Here is a 19,916-nt window from a genome sequence, read left to right as displayed (position 1 = left end):
ACAATATTACACATAGGTAAGAGTTTACTGAAGTATATGAACTTGAACAATATCATATTTTTCGTGTCCAACTAGAAAATTCGTAGTCGTAAACATAACAAAAGGAAATAAAAAGCAAAGGCCATAGCAAATGCATGAGCACACCGGTTTCTACTGCTCTAGTTACTCGAAAACCCATACGACATTAAGCTGTATTGTCGATATCTTTTTGTTGCGACGGTTTGTCTCCCTTTTAGCATTGGCCGGGTATTGCGTTCATCAATCTCATAAACCTAGAATGCCAGCCCAGACAGGCTTGCACTCTAGTAGGTTTGCATGGAACGTGTTTACAGCTTGTCGTAGTACTGTTGATAGAGTTAGCAGCTGTATACATGAAAAGAATATGTGGGTTAAACTTACGTTCTCGTAACCAGGGACAACCTCCTTGATACCCTTGCGCTTACGCATCTCAGTAACGACCTGACCAGGCTTAGTGGTGGTGTCAAGAGGAGAACCACCAGGAAGGACAGCCCAGTGGTCGAAGACGGACTGAGGGAAGGCCTGGCCACCAGTGGCCTGGCGGAGTTCACCGGGGAAACCGAAGGACTCGTTGACGGGCAGGTAAGCCTTGACGGTGAACAGAGGAGTACCGACACGCTGCTCCTCAGTGTAGACGTGACCACGGCGGCGGGTGAGGACACCGTAGATACCACCCATAGCCTGCTCGGGAACCTGGATCTCGACGTTGAAGATGGGCTCGAGGATACCAGGGTCAGCAAGAAGAGTAGCAGCGTACAGGACACGACGAGCAGTGGGGATGATCTGACCACCACCACGGTGAATAGCATCAGCGTGGAGGGTGACATCAAGGATGTTGAAGCGGATGGAGCGCATGGGCTCCTCGGCAATGGGACCCTCACGGGTGGCCCACTGGAAACCGGAGACAACGGAATCCTTGATTTCGTTGAGGTACTGGACGGCCTTGGTCTGGTCAACGAGCAAGTTGGCACCGGTGGTGTCGGGACCGAAACACCAAATCTTACGGGCGTCGGTGACATCCCAGCCGTGCTCGTCAGCAAGGACACGGGCACGGGCCTTGAAGTCGTCACGGGGGTTGATCTTGCCCTCCTCAATGGCCTTGGAGACCTCCTCGTCAAGGGGCTCGGCAGTGAGGTAGAGACGGTTGTGCTTGTTGGGCGACTTGGACAGAGCAGTCATGCTGGAGGTACCAGCAACGGTCTCACGGTAGGAAACGACGGGGTCGGAGATACGGAGGGGAACACCAGCGTGGTCCTCCTCAAGATCCTTCAAGCAAATCTCGAGGTGGAGCTCACCAGCACCGGCAACGACGTGCTCACCAGACTCGTTGATCATGGTCAAGACACAGGGGTCGGACTTGGAGAGACGTTTGAGACCTTCGACAAGCTTGGGAAGGTCACCAGCGTTCTTGACCTCGACGGAGCGCTGCACGACGGGGGAGACGGAGAACTTCATGACCTTGAGGTTGTGAGCAGTCTCGGAGGTGGTGAGAGTACCAGACTTGAGCAAGAACTGGTCAACACCGACAAGGCCGACGATGTTACCGGCGGGGACATCCTCAATGGGCTCGACGAAACGACCCATCATGAGAATAGTACGCTGGATGGCCTTGATGAACAGGTCCTCCTTCTTGCCAGGGGTGTAGTTAGGACCCTGGATGCGGACCTTAAGACCGGAGCGGACGGTACCGGCGTAGACACGACCGAAAGCGTAGAAACGACCCTTGTCAGAGGTGGGCACCATCTTGGAGACGTAAAGCATGAGAGGAGCCTTGGGGTCACAGTCACGGATACCAATGCAGGCCTCGTCATCGGCGGGACCCTCGTAGAGAGTCTCGGCACGGTACTTCTGGGCAGTGACGGGAGAGGGAAGGTGGATACAGATCATCTCCAACATGGCATCAGCGGCGGGAAGGAACTTGCGCATGATGGTCTTGAGGAGCTGCTTGCCAGCAAGGTCCTTCTCGTCGTTCGCGAGCTTAACCTCGATCTTCTCAAGGAGAGCGGGGATCTGGTCCTTCTTGTCGTTGGTGACGAGCTGGAAGATCTTGTAGATGGGGTCCAAGATAAACATGTTGAAAGCACGCTCAACGGGCTTGCCGTCGATCTCGGGCTGGGTCTTGGTCCACTTCTTGGTCTTGGGGTTGAAGTAGTTGTCACCCCACAGACGCTCAAGCATCTTCTTGCGGTCAACACCGAACTTCTTGGCGAACTTGACGGCGAACTGGCGGACAGTGAAAGCCCATCCGTGGAGACCGGAACCGAAGGCAACGGTACCCTTCTCGGGGTAGACCTGGACGTTGCCGAGGGCGGGGTCCTCGTAGGTAGCGATGATGACGTTGACGGATTCAACAGTACGGAGGAAAGACTGGTAGAGGTCCTCCTTCTCGACCTGGAGTTCGAGGAGAGAGCGGTCGACCTTGTTGATGATAAGGACGGGCTTGATACGCTCAGTAAGAGCCTGACGAAGCACAGTCTCGGTCTGGACACAGACACCGGAGACACAGTCGACGACGACAAGGGCACCGTCAGTGACACGGAGGGCAGCAGTGACTTCGGAGGAGAAGTCAACGTGACCGGGCGAATCGATCAAGTTGATCAAGAACTCAGAGCCATCGACGGCCTGGGGGATTTCCTTAAGATCCTCCTCATCGGGGAACTTGGCGTAAAGGGAGATGGCGGTAGACTTGATGGTAATACCACGTTCTTGTTCGTCAGGACGGGTGTCCATGAAACGGGCGTCACCAGCCTTGGCCGCAGCAATAATACCGGCACGCTGGACCAGGGAGTCACTGAGGGTGGACTTTCCGTGATCGACTACAGAGTAGTCAGTATCAAAGTCATCAGAAAACCGGCAACGAGGAAGTACGAACCGTGAGCAATGACCGACATGTTACGGATGTTGGCCTTGCGGTCCATGAGGGAGCGGAGCTAGTCCTTCGTTAGTACCATATCGTCTCCCAACCCGATAAGAAAAAATTTTATAGCTCCGGGCGCAGTCGGATCTGCTGGGATGAACTGGGAACGGCATACCTCCTCGATAGTGAAGCTATAGAACAGCACGTTAGCATTTCGATGCATCTCATTTTGCAATAACCATCGAGATGGCGGGGGGTGGGACAACATACTTGACCATTTTGGCGGTTTTTTTATGTTAAAGCCTGAGAGGCGGGGTTTGTGTGGGAGAAGAGGGGAAGAAAAGAGAAGAGGAAAAGAAGTAAAGCAGGAAACGACACACAAAAGACCAGGACCGAGAGCTAGCTCGACCTGAAGATGACCTGGGGATGGGAAAAGGTCTATGTGCGCTGCTCCAGAGGGAGAGACTGAGGTAGAAGAGGGATGGGAAGAGAGTGAGGAGGAGAGGAGGAGAGGAGGGGAAAGGGAAGAGGGAAAGCAAGCGAGAGTCTGCCGCCGTCTTAGTGGTCGTGGGGCCCGCCGGTGGTTGGTTTTTTCCCGAGTTCCTTTTCCAGATGTGCGTTTTTTTGACCCAACCCGCTTGTGCCCCTCTTATCTCCGTTACTACATACTACAGCTTCTTTCTGTTTGAATTATTGACTGCAAATATATGGCTCTTATGAACTGTCTGTGACTGCGCAGTTACAATCATCGTTGATTTATCATCTTTGTTGGCGGCTTCATCTCCCCGCCGACGGGTGTACCGGCTTTACATCATGAGATCGGGCACCCGAGTAGGCAGTCCAAAGTCACCACTAACTTCCTTGTAAAACCTACTACATACACCTTGACTCAGAATACACCCCGAGGGCACCAAAAACAGTTACCCTCAAGCTGATATCGCCTCTTTCCATGGGACTCCAACAATTGCACCTATGGTTGGTAATCTTCCAAGAAAAATGGCACTCTATAGAGCGTGGGCAGTGTGCACTTGACAGGCTTTGCCCTCGGGCTCACCGCTGGTGTTTCGCACGGTACGCACCCAATCATCTGATGTCAGTGAAATCAGCATGTTGCCAGTTGTTGCCACCCCATAGATAGACCAACCTGCTTGAGCAAGCTTCGCACGCTTTGCTACGGCCCTGCCAATTTCCGCAGCCCTGGTGAGGGGCAGTGGTGGGGTACCGCTGATTAATCTGCAAAGGCGCTGCAAGCTCTGCACCGTCTCAAGCCCTGATTGGCTGGTTACCGTCACAGTCCCAAACAGGCTTAGTTTAGGCTGTAAGCCCGCTTTGAACGTTTCCACTTTGAGCTCAGAGTGACGCTGCTTTAGTACAGAGCAAAGGAACCTCGTTCTGAATATCAATCAGTGCGATTCAGACTGGGTATAATCGGGCTAATAGTGATATATACAGAATAAACAGTCTATCGCCAAACAAAAGCCAATAATAAAAACAAGACGCTCAAAACTCAAGAAGACCACAAAATCTTTCCATAAGCATCCTCCACCTCCTTCGCAATCTCCAAAAGCGTAACAATAATAACCTGGTGCGTAACATTAGGCAGCTTATCACGCTGAAGCCCAATCCATTCCAAGGGTGGCGTAGCTTCTCCCATATCACGCAGTTGCGGGGTCTCGATGATGGGCGGTTCCATTGGCAGGTAGTTATACTTCGATTGGGGCACGTTAACGACCGCCGTGATCTTTTCCTGTTGATCGCTCTTGTCTCCCCCACCTTCTGCGTTCAAGCCCCCTGTGATGCGAACAGCAGATGGTGGGAGTGGTTTGCCTAATCGTGAAGCTAGGGCACGAGAGTGTGCTTCCCACATGTCGCGGATGAAGCTGATGCGGGAGTAGTTCCAGCCAACGTCGACTTTGCCTTCGAAACTGCTGCGAAAGAGGTATTCGATTTGATTGGACCCTGGGCCTTGCCATGTTTCCATTCCCGCGACGACTCGGGGGACTTTGAGAATTGTCCCTCCACGGGTTTCGATTACGCGCGCAGCAGTTTCGTTAACGATGAGCTTCTCGACCGCAACGGGGTCGTGCCGGGCGATCGGGGAGAGGGCGACGCGCAATTGTCCGAGTGTGAGGCCGAGTGCGCTGTGAATCTTGCCTTTGTCCAGTGACACATCGAAGCGAGCTTGAGCCTCGCGGGCTTCCAACTTGAAAACGTTACTATCGAAAAAGGTACTTGGGAAGACTCCGATATGGACTGCGTGAATCGTCACGACCACTCCGGTTTGCAGAGAGATTGGCGCCAGTTCCGACTTCTCCTCGCCTTGCTTGGTCGTTTTCTGAGCTGACACTTCCGTTCGATCTGAGAAGACAGAGCCCTTCCGGCGTAGGTATCTTTCAATCTCTCTCAGTGATGCCTCGTATGCAGCTTGCTTGTCTTGCATGAGCCTCTGCCAAGCCTGGTATAATGCAAGGGCTTGTGATGCCGTCAACGTCGTCAGGAACACTTGTACTTCACCCCCGTCCAAGATACTGAACAGTCGTTCGTTCGACTCGTCAGAGGATCCGCCGACATTGTACATTAGGAAGTCGAAGGACGCGATATGAGCGATCAAGAAAGGCTGGTAGTCGAAGGAGACCTTGACCTGTAGCTGGTTGAATGAAATTGACGCCTGAATAAGGGGGGTCTTGACTTCTGCACTGTCATCCGGCCAATTGATAGACGAGCGGACATTGATAGTTTGGAACTCGGCCAAGCCACTCAGTCTGCCCTTGCTCTCAATCCCCACAGACTTGAGGCCAATACAAAGAATTTGCTCACGAACTGAGGTTTTGCTGGACGACAACCACAGGTCGTCAATTGCGAACTGCGCTTTGCCCAATGTCGATCCCATATCCAGCTGAATAGCCACTTGCTCGATTGAGATAGTGGTATTCCACGGGAAGGCCGGAGCTGATGCCACTTGCTGGTAACGTTGCACGATATAGGCCTGCGTTTCTGTGGGTTGCGGTTCGAAGTTTGTGTTTGAATCCATAGACTCATTGGCTGGTACCCAGATCTCACGGAAGAGCAATAGATCCTGAACTTGCCTTACGTTGAGCATGACTTGCATTGGGCTCACGCGTAAAGCAGCGGAGATGCCTTTAGATTTGCCCAGGTGTCGACTGTTCATCAATGACATGACTATTGAACTCACTTCGAAGCTCGCGGTGGACTCATTTGAGTAGACGTGTTTAACAGATGCCCCAAAGTCATTGAACACAACAGACAGCGCTAAGAAGCGTTCGTCATCATCAGATTGAACAGTATTGACCGCGACGTAAACACTTTCGAATCCCGCAGTAGCTGCCACTCGAGCGATCGGTTGACAGCTCAGACTGAACTCTTGTTTGCAAATTAAGAGGCCAACGTTAAGCTTGCATCGACCAAATATTGAGGTTGGGTCCTTGCCGTCAAGGGGTGTCTCTTGCATGAGTCTCTGCGAGTGCATCATCATGGTGTTGGATGGCCTCCTGGGCTTCGCCTGCTCGCCCATGACTTCCTTGACTGTTTCTGACATCTGCCTCAATAGAGGTACAATGCTTGGGTATAGGACATTGTTGGATGCGTCAATCTTCAACTCTGCATTAAGCGTAGAGTCTTCAGTAATGCTGTCTTCAAATTGGACCTTTAGTGCAACACCAGGCGCCCGCAATGTCGCAGTAGCTGTAGCATCATCTCGGGCAAACTTGCTGTACTTCGACTCTGCTGCTCTACCGCTTTTGAAGGTAGCAGTAAGGTAGTCCTGCTGATCGTTGTTCTGCTTCCCTTGCAAGGTAACAATAGCCCCAGCAAAGTCAACGTCGACAAGCACGGAGCGCAGCCGTTTATTTCCGAATAAGGAACGTTGCTTGGTGGGTTCGTTGGTACTCTCATTTTCATTCGACTGTTTGGAGACAACGATAGAGTTGGCATCACAGATAGTCTTCACAGCAGAGGCAATGGACTTCTGTATCATATTGCCCGGAAGAATGAAATCTGAAGCGCCTCGGATGTCGAGCGATTTTCCTGCAGCTTGAAGAGCCACCCGGACATCCTCGGCAGTGGATGAGTATGCTACATTGAACACTAACTCCGGCAGAAGGGCTGAATTAAGGGCCCGTTTCCTTCTATCACCTGAGACCGGAACCATCTGTAATTGAACATCCTCGATGCGAAGTTTAGCGGCAGTCGTTTTCTTGTTCGACAAATCCACGCGTCCGATGGAAAACACTAGGTCGTCAGGTTTGCGATCTGAGGGCGCATTGGCATAAGTAGCCATATTCCAGATGATTTGAATGTTGTTGAGATCGAGTGAAAACATGGCGCCGAAGAGGTCCTGACCATGAGTGCCATCGTTGGGCATCTGGACACTCGGTAGTTCTGGGGTCTTGGGCTTTGTCTGCGAATGAACCCGATGTCGTAGTCTTTTGAGACGTTTAACTTCATGGGAAAGATCTAAAGTTCTCATACGCTCCTGTATATGAGTAGCGACATCAACCAGAAGTGCCGCGGCTTCGGGGAACAGCTGAATGTCGCAATTCCTGCTGGTCAAGTGGAAAGACTGCAGAGTCTTCCCATTTTCGTCAGTAGTGGATGAGCCCTTGATGTTCGCATCAACGGCGAAACTGCAGTACGAACGAGCGCTAAAGGTACCGTTCTTGCTCAAATCAAAGCTGATCCTAGAGGTATCAATCTGGAACTCGGGATATTCCGTCGGATACCCAGCATCCAGCCCATTGTTCATTCGCATCCGTATTGTTCCAAGATGCAACCCCATGTCCGCTGAATAATTTCTGCCATTCAGTCCAGGAGCAGTGGCGTGTATCTTGGTACCAGCCATCGTAGTCCTGGCTCTGTAGAGGAATATTGAGTCAGATGGCTCATGATTGGACTTCGATGGCACATCATGAAGGCCAAGCACCTCTCGTGCATGCAGGCCCAAAGACTCCCCATTTTGCTTGAGGTCAGATACCAGGTGGGAAAGTTCTGGTCTAGTCAAAACTCCTAGAAGGCTTCGTACCGCGCTTGCTTCTAGCTCTATAAGTTCAATCGTTATGTCGACTTCCACTTCCGTTCGATTGGGTAATATGTTGGCTAAAATTCGACCGTTAATTGGTGGTATGCTGAGCTCTGATAAAGACTGCCAATTGTTGCCTTCATCTGAGAGGAAAGCATGGCGATTCTGTTTCAGGTCAAAGTCTATCTCAATCTTTGGTTCGAGCTTGGAGATGATGGAGGCCCTTGCTACCTCGCCAGAGATAACATACGCAAGAGACGGCAGTATGCGGAAGCTCAAACGGTAATCGTCCAAGAATGTAGCAACCTGGAACTTGTGCTCCAACGGCTTCTGGTCTGCAGCGTTGCTTTTAGGCTTCGGGCCTGGAAGATTCAAGTTCCTGATGAGTTGATGAACGAATTGAACCTCGTCATCTATCACCCGATCTGCTGTATGAGCGAGACCGAGCGGATCCTCAATCATGTCAAATCTCAGCTTCCGACTGGATACTGCAACCTTCCAATCATGCCTCGTTACATCAGTTGTCTCTTCAGTCGTACGAGAACAGTATATGTGTGGGTCGCTGAACCTCCACTGCATCATAACCTTGTGGAGGTTTGACAATTCAATGGACGAGGTTCCAGAGGTTAGTAGCAAGCTAGCATACTTGCTTTGAGAATCAAGGGGCTTCATTACTGCCGAGCTTCTGAGGGATTTGCCAGCAAGCACTAGTTTTAGATTGATGCCATCGACAATCAAAGCTCCAAGGTCTGTTCCAAAGACAAACTGTAACTCAGTTTCATCTGCAATTTCTCTATCATCCGCTGAGCCTTTGTCCGAGGTCGTGGATTCCAGTGTGACGGTGGACATGGCATGAACAAGCCCCTCGACCAAATCAAGAAGCTCCCATCTTAGGCGAACACTAACGGAAGAACAGTATGATTCGACAGTGACAAGTGTATTTGGCGCCTTTCTGGTCTCATATGAATGGTTCCGTCGCGGATCAGACGAGATGATAGTGGACAAGTTCTGTATCACAAAGTCGCTCTCTCTGGGACCCGGATCAAAAGAGAAGCGAAACAACTTGATCGTAGAGGTGAAGCAGCTCACTGATTTTGCTGCAGGGGCCTTCTCCGTTGAATCCCATATCTGCCGCATTACATAACTCTTTTCGACATGGGCCAGATCCCAGGCTCGCCACTGATCGAAACTGGATAGAACGACGCTCTTTGCATTTGATGAGAGTGTGAAATCGTCCGTGAGACACTTCTGTGTCAGGTCATCTTGCTGCTCAATTGGAAGGCTGTTGAAGACGTTGCGAATACGAGACAGGATTTTCCAAGAATCATGCTGGCGCAGATGTTTAGGGGCAACTCGAAGAATATGAGAGATGCGCGTTAAGAATGCCGGGTCCGCTATATTCGAAGCCGATTGTGTCAGACAATGGACCAAGAAGCGCAATCGCTTATGGTCACGAAGCGAGATTTGCCGGAAAGCAGACGTGGTAGAGTCAAGCATGGTAGTTGTGCGACGGACAAGGTAGGCAAGCTGTTCAACGGATTTAGTCGAGGTGACTGTGTCAATGACCCGAATCTGTAAGTTTGACCTGGTTATTGGTGCGGTCACAGTCCAGAAGCTCAAATCTCCCAGGGAGCAGCTGACTTCAGATTTCTGTCGGCGCTGGTCTGGTTGACTACTTCCAACTGACAGCGAGAGACTTTCGGCTGCGACATGTGCAGTAAGTATTTTGCCGACGCCCGTCAGAAGATCGTCTTTCTGCCGTTCAACTCTTGTTCTAAACTTTGCGTTCAAATGAGAAACTTCGACCTTGTATTCATCACGGAAGGTATCCTTTCTGGCATGGGAAGGCTCGGAGTCGTTGAGTAGCTGGATCGATATGATTGGGCTTCGAACATCAAAGCTTGTGGCCTTCTTTGGTTTCGCTAAAGCCTTCTCAGAGGATATTATATCTGAAATAATGTCCTTCTGTAAGGAGTCGATTATTTCAACAGGATGCCGAAGCTCCAGAGACTCCAACAAGGCAGGAAGAGTAAACAAAAATCTGGGTGTACATATTCCTCGGACTCCTTGGGGTAGATCGATGATGAAGTTAGTGTGGGTTGCGCCGTCATTCTCAAATGGCGAGAACCGTGAGTCAAACATAGGTGCCGGAGGATCTGCTTTAGAATGGTCAATGCTTGTTTTTAGACTGGGAGGCAGTTGAGACGTGTCTATCTGGAGCCGGTGTAAAGTAAACCCAGGGACATCCCAGGCGTTAAAATTGTTCTGGGAAACATGGCGAGATCTCCTTTGGGTAAGTCGAGAAGAGCCACCTTTCCAGTCATCTTTTGTATGCCCTGTATACCCCAGGTATTGGCGCGTCGACGATGACATACTGCGAGTTTCGTTTAGACTCCGTCTCCTTCTAAGTCTACTTCCAGTGCTCGACTTGTCAGAAGGCAAGAGAAAATTTCTTGCTTTTCTTTGATCCTGTGGGTATCCCGTTGAAGAAAGCCCTAGCATTCCAGAGTCCCTGATCAAAGGTTCAGGCATTGTCGGTATAGCAATCGTTGGCGGAGTCGCAGTACCATGATCCGGATACGGTGAATCTGGTTCAACTTCGTCCCAGTCAAAGAGGAGCCAGGGTGTTCGCTGAGTTCTCTGGTCATGGGCTTTGATATGATCCTGTTGAAATCTCCGGCTTTCCACGATATCGCTGCGACGCTGAGCCATTTTCAGTTTAATGTAGGTCTGGAACAGAGCCAGTGGAGTTACGTCAGACGATCTGGTGTTATCAAATGTGTCAAGCATGGCGCGGTCCACCGCCGCAATCGATAAATTCGGGACAAGCAAAGACATGCGCTTCGAAAATCTGGCATTCGCCCAATCATTGAACCTGGTCGTAATTGTATCGCACTTCAGAATCAACGCTTCGTTTTCCATTAGGATGGAAATATGGATCAGCGCAATGCGAGCCCGCAAAAACGTCACATCATGGAGAACGATAGGGAAAAGAGGCGGGAGTGCGTTCTCTTCGTTGTCAAAGGAGAAGTCAAAGTTCTTCAAGGCGCTGCCCAAAGAGGCCAAAAACCTGGGTGAGCATTCGCCGATAATCTTTCCGATGTCAAAGTCCCAGTTACAGACGTAAGTTGGCTCTGTAGGCGGTAGACCGAAGATGCGATGGCCATAAATCGAGGCACCATCGAGGAAGAGCTGGGTATCGGAGATTGCCGGATGCTCTCTCTTACAGTGCGATTCTAAAGCTGCTTTCAAAGGCGCAAGGGAAAATTGCATGTCCATATAATAATTCGTGAATCGCAGGTCGATTTCGAGGGAAGGCGCAGTAAGTCTCACGTAACTTAAGTCATCATATAAGGTCTCCGGTAGTAGAACGCATGGGTTGTCAACAGTGACTTGTAATACAACATCGAGGTCGTTCGTTTTCTTATTCGGGTTGATTCCATTGTGTCCTGCGGAAGTGTCCCCAGAAGATGCAATCTCCTGATATTCTTCGAGCGTTCTGAAGTGTACTTCCTCGCCAAAGTAATTCTCTTTTACCGTCATAAAATACTTGATGAGAAACCCAAACATGTACAGCGTTGGAGAGATGCCATGCATGTTGAGTAGTAGGGTATCTGTAAGCTCGGGAGAGGTAGAAAGAAAATAGTTGTAGGAACCACTGATATTGAGCCTTTCCAGGTTTGCAGTTGTCTTGTTCTGCAAAAACGTATGCAGCGTGTCCCACATCGGGGCTACAAAGTCGATTTCGGCTTCATACAGACTGACATCGAAATGAACCGCGTTCTGCTCAGCACGATACTTGTTCAGTGGGATAACGGTATTCGAAGTGAGCTTGTTGGTTTTGATGAGAAGCAAACGATTGTCGCTGAGATCGGTAGGGTCGCTGACAATGTTCGAGTCGTTGACATTGATGAATAGTCGCATGTTCGTGAACGACATGTTGAGGTTATAGATGAATGGCACAAATGTGTAGTAATCTGAGGGAGGTCCAGATCCCCAATCAGTAATTAAGTCTGTTAGAAGGAATATGTGATCCCGCAGAAGAAATAGCTCCATGTCCTGGCTCTCGACATCGAAGTTCCAAGTACGGAGAGATTTCCAGGACAGAGGGACGGATAAATCACAAGTTATAAGCTGCTTGGGGCAGCTCCATAACATTGCATGGTTGACACTCGAGGACATCTTTGAATCACGAAGGTCAAGATCAAGCTGACTTGCGAAGCCTGACTTCCCCGCCGCCATATCCATGGAATAATTGATTGTCGAATTGCTGGCGATGCGCAGTGAGAACCATCCAAAAGGCCGAATATCAGGGCCAACGTTGCCTTTTTCGTTCTCAGCAGCTCGAGATTGCTTCCTGCGTTGTTGCTTTTTGAACTTAGATGCACCTCGTACTGCATCCCCACGACCTTTCCATTGCCAGTCCTTGGACGCTTCTCGCGTAGGAATACGAAGCACTGTTTCTTTATCAAATTCGACCCGGAACCTGAATTTTGAGCTTTGTCTGGATTGTCCGGCTTGCAAAGGCTCGGCAGGCTGAGAATTCCGATAGGTGTTGGGGAAGAAAATGTTTTGTAGGCCGACACGTTCCCTGTCCGCCCAAGGTCCATAGTTGATCATTCCGCCGTCAAGCTTCACATCGATACCCCATTCGGGTGGCGGCGCGCCATTTATGTCCGCAGGTTTTTCGGACCAAGATATTTCATCCGCCGAGTGTGCCCTAACCGTCCCGGGGATATCCCAAAAGTATACAACAGTCATGCCTGGGGTGTCCAAAATGGTGGAAAATCTGCCATACTCTATTGAGTCCCACTCGGAATGATCGTCTTGACTTTCCTGGTCTAGGTAACGCGAAAGACCAACCCAGCGCGAATCCCGGTTGGCATCAATTGTGTTTCTTGGATTTGTACCGGCACGCTTATCTGACACGTGAAATGACTCGACCGAAGTTTGAAAGTATGGTATGAGGTCGCGGACGCTGTGCCAGACGCGGCGCTTCTGAAATTGGTAATTAAATATGGTGTCCCTTTTTCTCTTGGTCCCGTGGTTTTCGTCTCGCGTTGTATTGAGTCCCTTTGCAGCATTCAGTTGGCTCTGTTTGTAATCTGGGTTGGGTCTCATTTGCACAACTGGGTGATTGAATTTAAGGCTAAACACTTGTCGATATAGGTCTAGTGGACTTGCGGCAGTGCACGCTTCGATTAGACCAGTTGCGGAGTCAAAGGTCGTAGTCAAGACAGATCTTGTATTTTCATTTCCCATAACTATAGCACCCTTGTCACATGAAAGTTTTAGAGGCAAAAGCTGAAGGAAGCTGGACAGATTGTCGCCAATCTCATGCGTGGTGTCACCGTCCTGTTTCGTCGTTGCGCCAAGAACAGATGCACCATCAGCGGCAGGTTGATGATCATACACAGATCCATTCGTAGAGAATGCTGCAGGCTGATTGCCTTTCAAGCTCGCGTCCGATGATGCGCTCCCGGGACCGGGTGGTTGACTTGACGGTGCGGGATCGAAAGCGGCGAGAATACTGTCATATGCCGGAGTCCGGTTATATATGAACCACTCTAGACCATAGAGCTTGGCCGTGATGCGACAGGGTAGGGCAGCTGGACAGTCGACCCCTCCCTCCTCACCAACGCTCTCGCTCCTGCTAGCAGCATCTTCAGCGTCTCCCGGAGATCGAGCATGTTTCGTGCCAGAGCCAAGTCGGGAGATATCTGTGCGTCGCACGGCATGCTTCCAATAATTCCAAGTTATGAACCCTCCATGGATGAAAATTGTCTCGTTTACGCCGTGATATCGGATGCCTTTGAAAAAGATTCTCCCTCCAATCAGTGACACTTGAATCGCATTGATGTCGACATAGGCTCGGTAGTAATGCCATGTGTAGGCTCGTATTCCGTAGGATAATAAAGTCGCAAAAAGCCGGTTGAAGTAGAGCAAGAAGAATAGCACACTAGGCAGCGTTTGGGTCAGCCAATAGTCCTGATTCAGGAGACAAGTCTAGCTTACAGGATGCAAGAGACAATGATCTGGAGAAGAAAAAACCTATAGAACCGTTAGAAGCGCGAGGAAAAGCCTTGGTGAAGTTTGTACCAATTGAAACTTGGGTCTGGGGTCAAGGCCAAGGTCGTGAATGAAGAAGCGGCCATTTCGCGATAGTGAGGCAGTTGCCGATTGCCCTCAACATGGCGGCCGGATTCAAACTTCTTCGCCCCGAGCGACCACTGATACACCAGGAACAGTTGAACACAATGCAAAAAACATCCCAAACTCCAAAAATGACAATGACGGCATGTGATGACGAGCGCGGTGCAGAGCGATGAAGAAGGACCGAAGGCGGTGGGACGACGTTGGAGAAGCTCTGGACGCGGCGTCACGTCAAAGCTCCGGCCGTTCTCTTGCAGCCTGCTGAGTGCTCAGTGCTCACCTCCGAGCCGTCAATCTCATCTATCTCCGGTCTTGGATTGAATTTGATTCACCTCCTGCGCTAGTTTGAGGGGTGCTGTTTCTTTTGCAGAGCTCTTCTCTTGTCCGCCATGTGTTGATCGAGCCGTGAGCAGCGCACGCGGTTGACGACCGCGAGTCATTGCGACAATGGTGACAGCTTCATCCTCTGGTGGGACTGGCTCGAGCTTGGCTCGAGCTGCAGTGATAGTCGCAGGTGTCTCTTCTTTAGTTGCTACATTGCTCTCTTTTGTGTACGGACTCGGGTTTCTTTGTCTTTCGCAGAAGTATACTAACCGCATGCCTCCGCATTAGGTCCATATGGCTTCAGACGTACGGACACCATCCCATAATTCCCCGCGTCATGCGCTGATTTCGATGCTCAGAAAAAACTACCGCAAGCCGCTTCTTCAACGATATGTCGTTCGTATCCTCATGATGTCAGTGTCGGGTTTCGCATACCGCTGCCTGTGCTTCAGCTCACTCAAACAGGGTCCCAATCTACGCGATATCTTCCTGGACCAGTATCATATCGCTCAAGGCTTCCTTATGGTTGGCGCCTATCCGTGATGTATACGAAGTGGGTACAACTACTAGACATCAGCATTTGCTTTTTTTTTCTCTGACTTGCGCGTTCCTAGGCCTTCACGATTTACACCTTCTTCCAGCTTCTCATCAATTTCCTAGGCGGCGAGCGGGCTGTGATTATCATGATGCATGGTCGCCAACCGGTTCAGCATGCCTGGCCCCTCAACCATTGTTTGCCAAAGGTCGATATCTCTGACCCGCATACCTTTCTCGCCGTGAAGCGGGGCATCCTCCAGTATACATGGCTAAAGCCCATTCTTGCCATCGTCTCCATCATAATGAAAGCAACCGATACCTACAAGGAAGGCTATTTGGGCTTGTCTTCTGGCTACCTCTGGACAGGTATACTGTACAACATAAGCGTCACCATTAGTCTTTATTCGCTGGCGTTGTTCTGGGTTTGCCTTCATCACGACTTGGCCCCATTTCGACCGGTGCCGAAGTTCCTCTGTGTCAAGCTGATTATCTTCGCCTCTTACTGGCAAGGATTCTTCTTGTCAATCCTACAGTGGCTAGGGGCTTTGCCCAATGGCACCGGGGATTATACGCCGGACAATCTCGCAGCTGCAATACAAGACAGCCTAACATGTTTTGAGATGCCCATGTTCGCGGTTGCTCATTGGTACGCATTTTCATGGCATGACTATGCGGACTCGACAATCTCGTCCGCTCGCCTTCCGGTGAAATACGCTCTTCGTGACGCTTTTGGGGCAAAGGATCTGATTGAGGATACCAAAATGACCCTGCGCGGCGAGAATTATGGCTACAGACTCTTTGATTCAGGCGACCATATCATTGCACATGAGGAATCGAATTCTCGAGTAAGGCGAGTCATGCACGGTATGCGATATGAGCGTGGTGGAAAAGCCAAATACTGGATTCCTAAGCCGGGAGAGATCAACAGCCGAACTCCCTTACTCGCTGGTTCCGAGGGTAGCAGTGGTAGTAATCGACGCAGCAGCACTCTGGACCGATATCGTTCACATAGTGCATCTGAGGAGGCTGCCTTGGATGATGACGACGAGAAACTGTTCTCGCAAGCTCGAGACCTGGAATTTGGGGACTTCAATGTGAGTTAAGTACTAGCACGATCAGAGGAGGTGCCTCAAGCTAAACTGTATTAGTATCCGGTTATCACTGCAAACATAGTCCCAAGAGACCAACGACTGGGAACCGCCGCTGCTTCGGTTTCTACCCAGCAGCCGCAGCTGGTAAAAAAATCGAAGAAGAGCAAAAAGATTAGTGCATCGGGAGGCAGCCGCCGAGCAAGCGAAGGTCGTTCCTCGAGGAGTTCACGGCGAGAACATCGTGATAAACTAGAGCCACAGCGACAAAACACAGATTCGGGAAAGTCACAGAACTCACGTCGCAGTCAGTTGGTCGATCTTGTGGTGGAAGACCGGGAGGCGGAGGAGGAAGAGCGCGAGCAGATCCAACGAGCCTATGGATCAGTTGCGGCCGAGCCGGAACACAAGCACTTCCAGTATGTAGTGCACTCGTTTCATATAACAGTTTGGTGCGACATTGCTGACTTGCCCTGCAGACGGCCATCTGGTGATCCAGTCGGAGAACTACCGACCACCAATCATGGAGACGAGAACACCCAGAACACCACCGAGCAAACAAAGCTGCTGGATCCTGATGACGAAGACATAAGCCCTAAAACACATACCTGGAACTATGGAGACTTGGAAGACGACAACGTCTGGGGCCGGTAGTGCAACGGTCCTTGGTGCATAACAATAATAATGCACGTGGATGAGCATGATGAATGACTTCTTTTCTTTGCACTCTTTTTGTCCATACTTACTTTATATCTTCTGGGCCATTTTGCGAATGTATTTAGAGCGCTCTGTAGTATTGTCCAGCATAAATCAGGTGACTTGACTTCAAAGGGTCCGAGGCCTTTTCTCCTCTCCTCGTCTTCTTTCTCTTCTTTCATCTCTTCCTGCAATCATCCCGCCATTTTATCTTCCCCTCGTGTCTATCCATTCCGCACAAAGAAATCCATCCACCTTCTTTTGTACGCTAGTTGCTTGCCTGCAGAAGAGCGAGGCCCGTTTAGCCAACGATCAGCATCCCGCAGGGTCCGTTTTCCTACTTGAGCGGCCCAAGCAATAGCAATCCACCGTTACGCGCCCGCCACGATGCACCGTCCATTCAGCTCCAGGTGATTCGGCAGACGTTTGGTCAAGTCAATGTGACATCTCCACAGGCCACCAACAAATGGGACGTGCATTCTGCACAAAGGCGGATCGACGGTTCGACACGTTGGCTGGGGGGGCTGCAATGCAGCATGATGACTGGTCTGCGACATGTTCGGGCTAGATGGCTCCTTCTCGTGGTCTTATCAGAACCAAAGGGTGCCTGAAATGGTTCGATTGATGCCCACGTTGCATAACGCTGGCCAGAATCATCCTCTGACTGTTGTCCAACTGGATGAAGCAAGACCCTTGGTTTGAAGGTTAGCTGGTCTCGCCCTGGCTCATTTCGTTTTTATTATCTCTGTTTCTGCTGCCGCCGGTTCCTGCCTTTTTACTGCAATCCGTCCCTCTTGATGTCCTGGACGACGTTTGCGTTGGTTGATTCCTCGCTCGTCTCTCATTCTGACCGCCGTTTTTCTTTCATTGTATTCTATTTCTTTACTATTCCATCTTTTCTTTCTGTCATTCTCTTTCACCTCAGGTCCCTGGCGTTTCCCCACCCCAGGGAATGGACCGCCAGCTCTAAGCTCTGGTAGCGATGCAGAGGGCAATTGAGCAAGCAGGGTCTGTATTCACTGGTTGGATCTCATCTTGCTTGTCCTGCCTCGATTCAAGTGGCAATGATGATCGCGTCCATCATCAACAAGCCCTGAAGGGCAGAGGTATGGTGCATAGCCACCCACCGCGGCGCTTATTACTGACTCTGCCCCCTCCATAGGTGCTGAACGAGAGATGCAAATATGCCACTCTCAACCTCACCTCGTCCCACCCATGAAACTGGTTGTCTATGACGATCTACCTAGCCCAGGTCCACCGCGAGCGTCGTCATTTCCTACCTGGTTCAAGGAAGAGGGCAGAAACCTCGCATCACGAGCCTCCAGTCGGGCAAGCATGTCTTTCAAACGCAAGTCAACCGCTCCAGTGAGGATCAGCGCACCGACAGACTTCAGACGAGTGACCACTTTGCCTCCAATTTCAATCACAAAGGCTTCAACGGAATACCATCCCCTCGAGCTGAGCATCCACAGTCCAGCTAACCGCCTGTCTGACCTCCCCCGCTTTGGCGACTTTGGCGTTGAGGAAAGCCAACCGCAGCAGGCACCGATCACTCGGCCACCGAGAGCAATGTCAACCATGACAGACTACTCATATCCAATTCGTCGCCATACCCACCGGCCTTCGTCCTCCTTCAACCTACCTCGAAAACCTGTGGGGTCCGGGTCCCGCCGGTCGTCCCTCGCAACTCTCGACTTACTTACAGAGAGGCAAGTTCCTGTCGCCCATCCTCTGATTCCACACTTTTCTGTTCGATCTTCTACTGCGTCTATAGCCACTGGCCTGGCTAGCACGGCACTCACCTCTCGACAATGGCCGCCGGAACCTATCTCAAACTTTCCCCTTCGCCGAGAGTCACACGACGTCACCGCGTCGAACATCCACACCATTCCCAAACCCCAAGCACGAGCACCACAGGAAAAGTCCCTCCCGCCTGTTCCTGTCAAGGTCCCTCGTGCCTCGTACGAACCTCTCTCAACCCCCGTGAACGCCATCCATCCCGAGTCATTCGAAAACCCCTCCCCATCCCGCTCCAGCCGTGTAACACAGTGGCTCCTCCAACAAAGCACAATCCCAAGGACCCCTGCAAGTACACGGCCCTCGTCCCCGCGCAAGCCAAGCCTAAGCCTAAGTGACAAACTCTCCATGCGCATCCGCTCTCGTACCCTAAGTGGGTCAACCCTCGCTGGGTCGATCAACAATAATATCACCTCTACGCCCGCCGGCTTCAAATCCCCCACCTCTGCCCCCGCCCCCTCAACGCCCCCAACAACGACAGCAACAACAATGACAGCACGCACATCCACGCTCGACTCCCGCCTAGCACTGGAGAATGACCTAGAAGCCTCATACCCATACCCATCCTACCCCTTCGCCCCCCGCCAAACCCAATCAAGCTTCCTATCCGACGAAAACGCTCGCTCACACCCGACTATCCACGAAACGCAAACGCAGCAGCAATCTCAGCTAAGCCCTAATCACCACCACCCCTACGACTACTACGCCTTCGACCAGCACCACGATCCGCACCGCCATTCGGCTATTGGCGTGGCTTTTTGATGTGATTTGATTTTGTGAGGCGGATGTGGTCCAAGTTGTTTATTTGTTTAGTGTCGTGTCTGTCTAGCTACCATCATACCCCCATCCCGTTTTGCTGTTTGGCTTCCTATATATATGCAATAATATAGTCTCCATCTCCACGCGAGAGTATATACCCCCAATATCATAGCATTTGATTTCGTGCTTTTGCTTCTTGGCTATTTATTTATTTAATGAAGTATACGAGGAATCCGCAGCCAGGCTACTCAGTCGATGGCAAGTACTTGATGTCTACTCCGGGTCTCGTCCGGTGCACCTTTTAGACAGTCTAGAAGGTATGCGCACGACAGGAAGTTGGCGATGGGTTTCCATTGTCGGTGATGGCTACTATCCTTTAGCATGCTACAGGTACCACTCAATCTGAACAGGAATGAACGTTAATGAAGAGTGAAGATATCAATTTTATACCATTCACTCCGCCCTTTAACTCCGCCTAAGATAACCATGCCTCCTAACATTACATTGCGAAATTAATACTCCATGATTCTATCCGTGGTTTGTGTGCCAGTTCCATGTCCGTAAACGCCATGTCCCCAATCTTCCTCACATTTCAGCTTCATCTCTATTGCTACAAAAAACGAGAGCCTCGATCCATCGCGTCTTCCCCATT

The 19,916-nt window shown here is 50.7% G+C and overlaps 4 protein-coding genes across 4 annotated transcripts; 2 read left to right on the top strand and 2 right to left on the bottom strand.

Moving 5' to 3' along the window:
- Positions 1–37: 37 nt before the first annotated feature.
- Positions 38–3,631, bottom strand: BDV14DRAFT_179267 (elongation factor 2). The gene is made up of 5 exons (XM_073769731.1): positions 3,146–3,631; positions 3,051–3,066; positions 2,891–2,948; positions 400–2,834; positions 38–344 (listed from the first exon to the last, which is right to left on the bottom strand). The coding sequence occupies exons 1-5, from the start codon at positions 3,151–3,153 to the stop codon at positions 327–329; spliced, it is 2,535 nt and encodes an 844-aa protein (XP_073624896.1). The 5' UTR covers positions 3,154–3,631; the 3' UTR covers positions 38–326.
- A 566-nt stretch (positions 3,632–4,197) lies between these two features.
- On the bottom strand, positions 4,198–14,238 carry BDV14DRAFT_112712 (putative fermentation associated protein (Csf1)). The gene is made up of 3 exons (XM_073765714.1): positions 14,010–14,238; positions 13,926–13,961; positions 4,198–13,869 (listed from the first exon to the last, which is right to left on the bottom strand). Exons 1-3 carry the CDS (start codon positions 14,063–14,065, stop codon positions 4,383–4,385), a joined length of 9,579 nt encoding a protein of 3,192 aa, XP_073624895.1. The 5' UTR covers positions 14,066–14,238; the 3' UTR covers positions 4,198–4,382.
- Positions 14,239–14,313: 75 nt separating this feature from the next.
- Positions 14,314–16,924, top strand: BDV14DRAFT_179255 (OSTA/TMEM184 family protein). Its single transcript, XM_073769730.1, has 7 exons — positions 14,314–14,614; positions 14,676–14,693; positions 14,747–14,800; positions 14,853–14,940; positions 15,002–16,018; positions 16,073–16,431; positions 16,492–16,924. Exons 1-7 carry the CDS (start codon positions 14,511–14,513, stop codon positions 16,664–16,666), a joined length of 1,815 nt encoding a protein of 604 aa, XP_073624894.1. The 5' UTR covers positions 14,314–14,510; the 3' UTR covers positions 16,667–16,924.
- Positions 16,925–17,327: 403 nt separating this feature from the next.
- Positions 17,328–19,682, top strand: BDV14DRAFT_179249 (uncharacterized protein). The gene is made up of 2 exons (XM_073769729.1): positions 17,328–17,814; positions 17,871–19,682. The coding sequence occupies exons 1-2, from the start codon at positions 17,691–17,693 to the stop codon at positions 19,265–19,267; spliced, it is 1,521 nt and encodes a 506-aa protein (XP_073624893.1). The 5' UTR covers positions 17,328–17,690; the 3' UTR covers positions 19,268–19,682.
- The last annotated feature ends 234 nt before the right edge of the window (positions 19,683–19,916 follow it).

The sequence above is a fragment of the Aspergillus stella-maris genome (assembly GCF_047715825.1).
Source record: "Aspergillus stella-maris strain CBS 113639 unplaced genomic scaffold BDV14scaffold_57, whole genome shotgun sequence".
Classification (NCBI taxonomy): Eukaryota; Fungi; Ascomycota; class Eurotiomycetes; order Eurotiales; family Aspergillaceae; genus Aspergillus; species Aspergillus stella-maris.
The sequence above is the reverse complement of the archived record's forward strand: the minus strand, read 5'-3'. Positions and strand labels throughout refer to the sequence as shown.

Excerpts from the sequence above, each read along its gene's own strand:
- BDV14DRAFT_179267 (XM_073769731.1), bottom strand. Across the intron at positions 2,835-2,890 it reads CATGTCGGTCATTGCTCACG|TCGATCACGGAAAGTCCACC; the intron begins GTTCGTACTTCC and ends ACTACTCTGTAG.
- BDV14DRAFT_112712 (XM_073765714.1), bottom strand. The coding sequence starts at position 14,065 with ATGGCCGCTTCTTCATTCACGACCTTGGCCTTGACCCCAGACCCAAGT. Across the intron at positions 13,962-14,009 it reads CCAGACCCAAGTTTCAATTG|GTTTTTTCTTCTCCAGATCA; the intron begins GTACAAACTTCA and ends ACGGTTCTATAG. Across the intron at positions 13,870-13,925 it reads ATCATTGTCTCTTGCATCCT|TGTGCTATTCTTCTTGCTCT; the intron begins GTAAGCTAGACT and ends AACGCTGCCTAG.
- BDV14DRAFT_179255 (XM_073769730.1), top strand. The coding sequence starts at position 14,511 with ATGGTGACAGCTTCATCCTCTGGTGGGACTGGCTCGAGCTTGGCTCGA. Across the intron at positions 14,801-14,852 it reads GTCGTTCGTATCCTCATGAT|GGTCCCAATCTACGCGATAT; the intron begins GTCAGTGTCGGG and ends TCACTCAAACAG. Across the intron at positions 16,019-16,072 it reads TGGAATTTGGGGACTTCAAT|TATCCGGTTATCACTGCAAA; the intron begins GTGAGTTAAGTA and ends AAACTGTATTAG.
- BDV14DRAFT_179249 (XM_073769729.1), top strand. The coding sequence starts at position 17,691 with ATGCAGAGGGCAATTGAGCAAGCAGGGTCTGTATTCACTGGTTGGATC. Across the intron at positions 17,815-17,870 it reads ACAAGCCCTGAAGGGCAGAG|GTGCTGAACGAGAGATGCAA; the intron begins GTATGGTGCATA and ends CCCCCTCCATAG.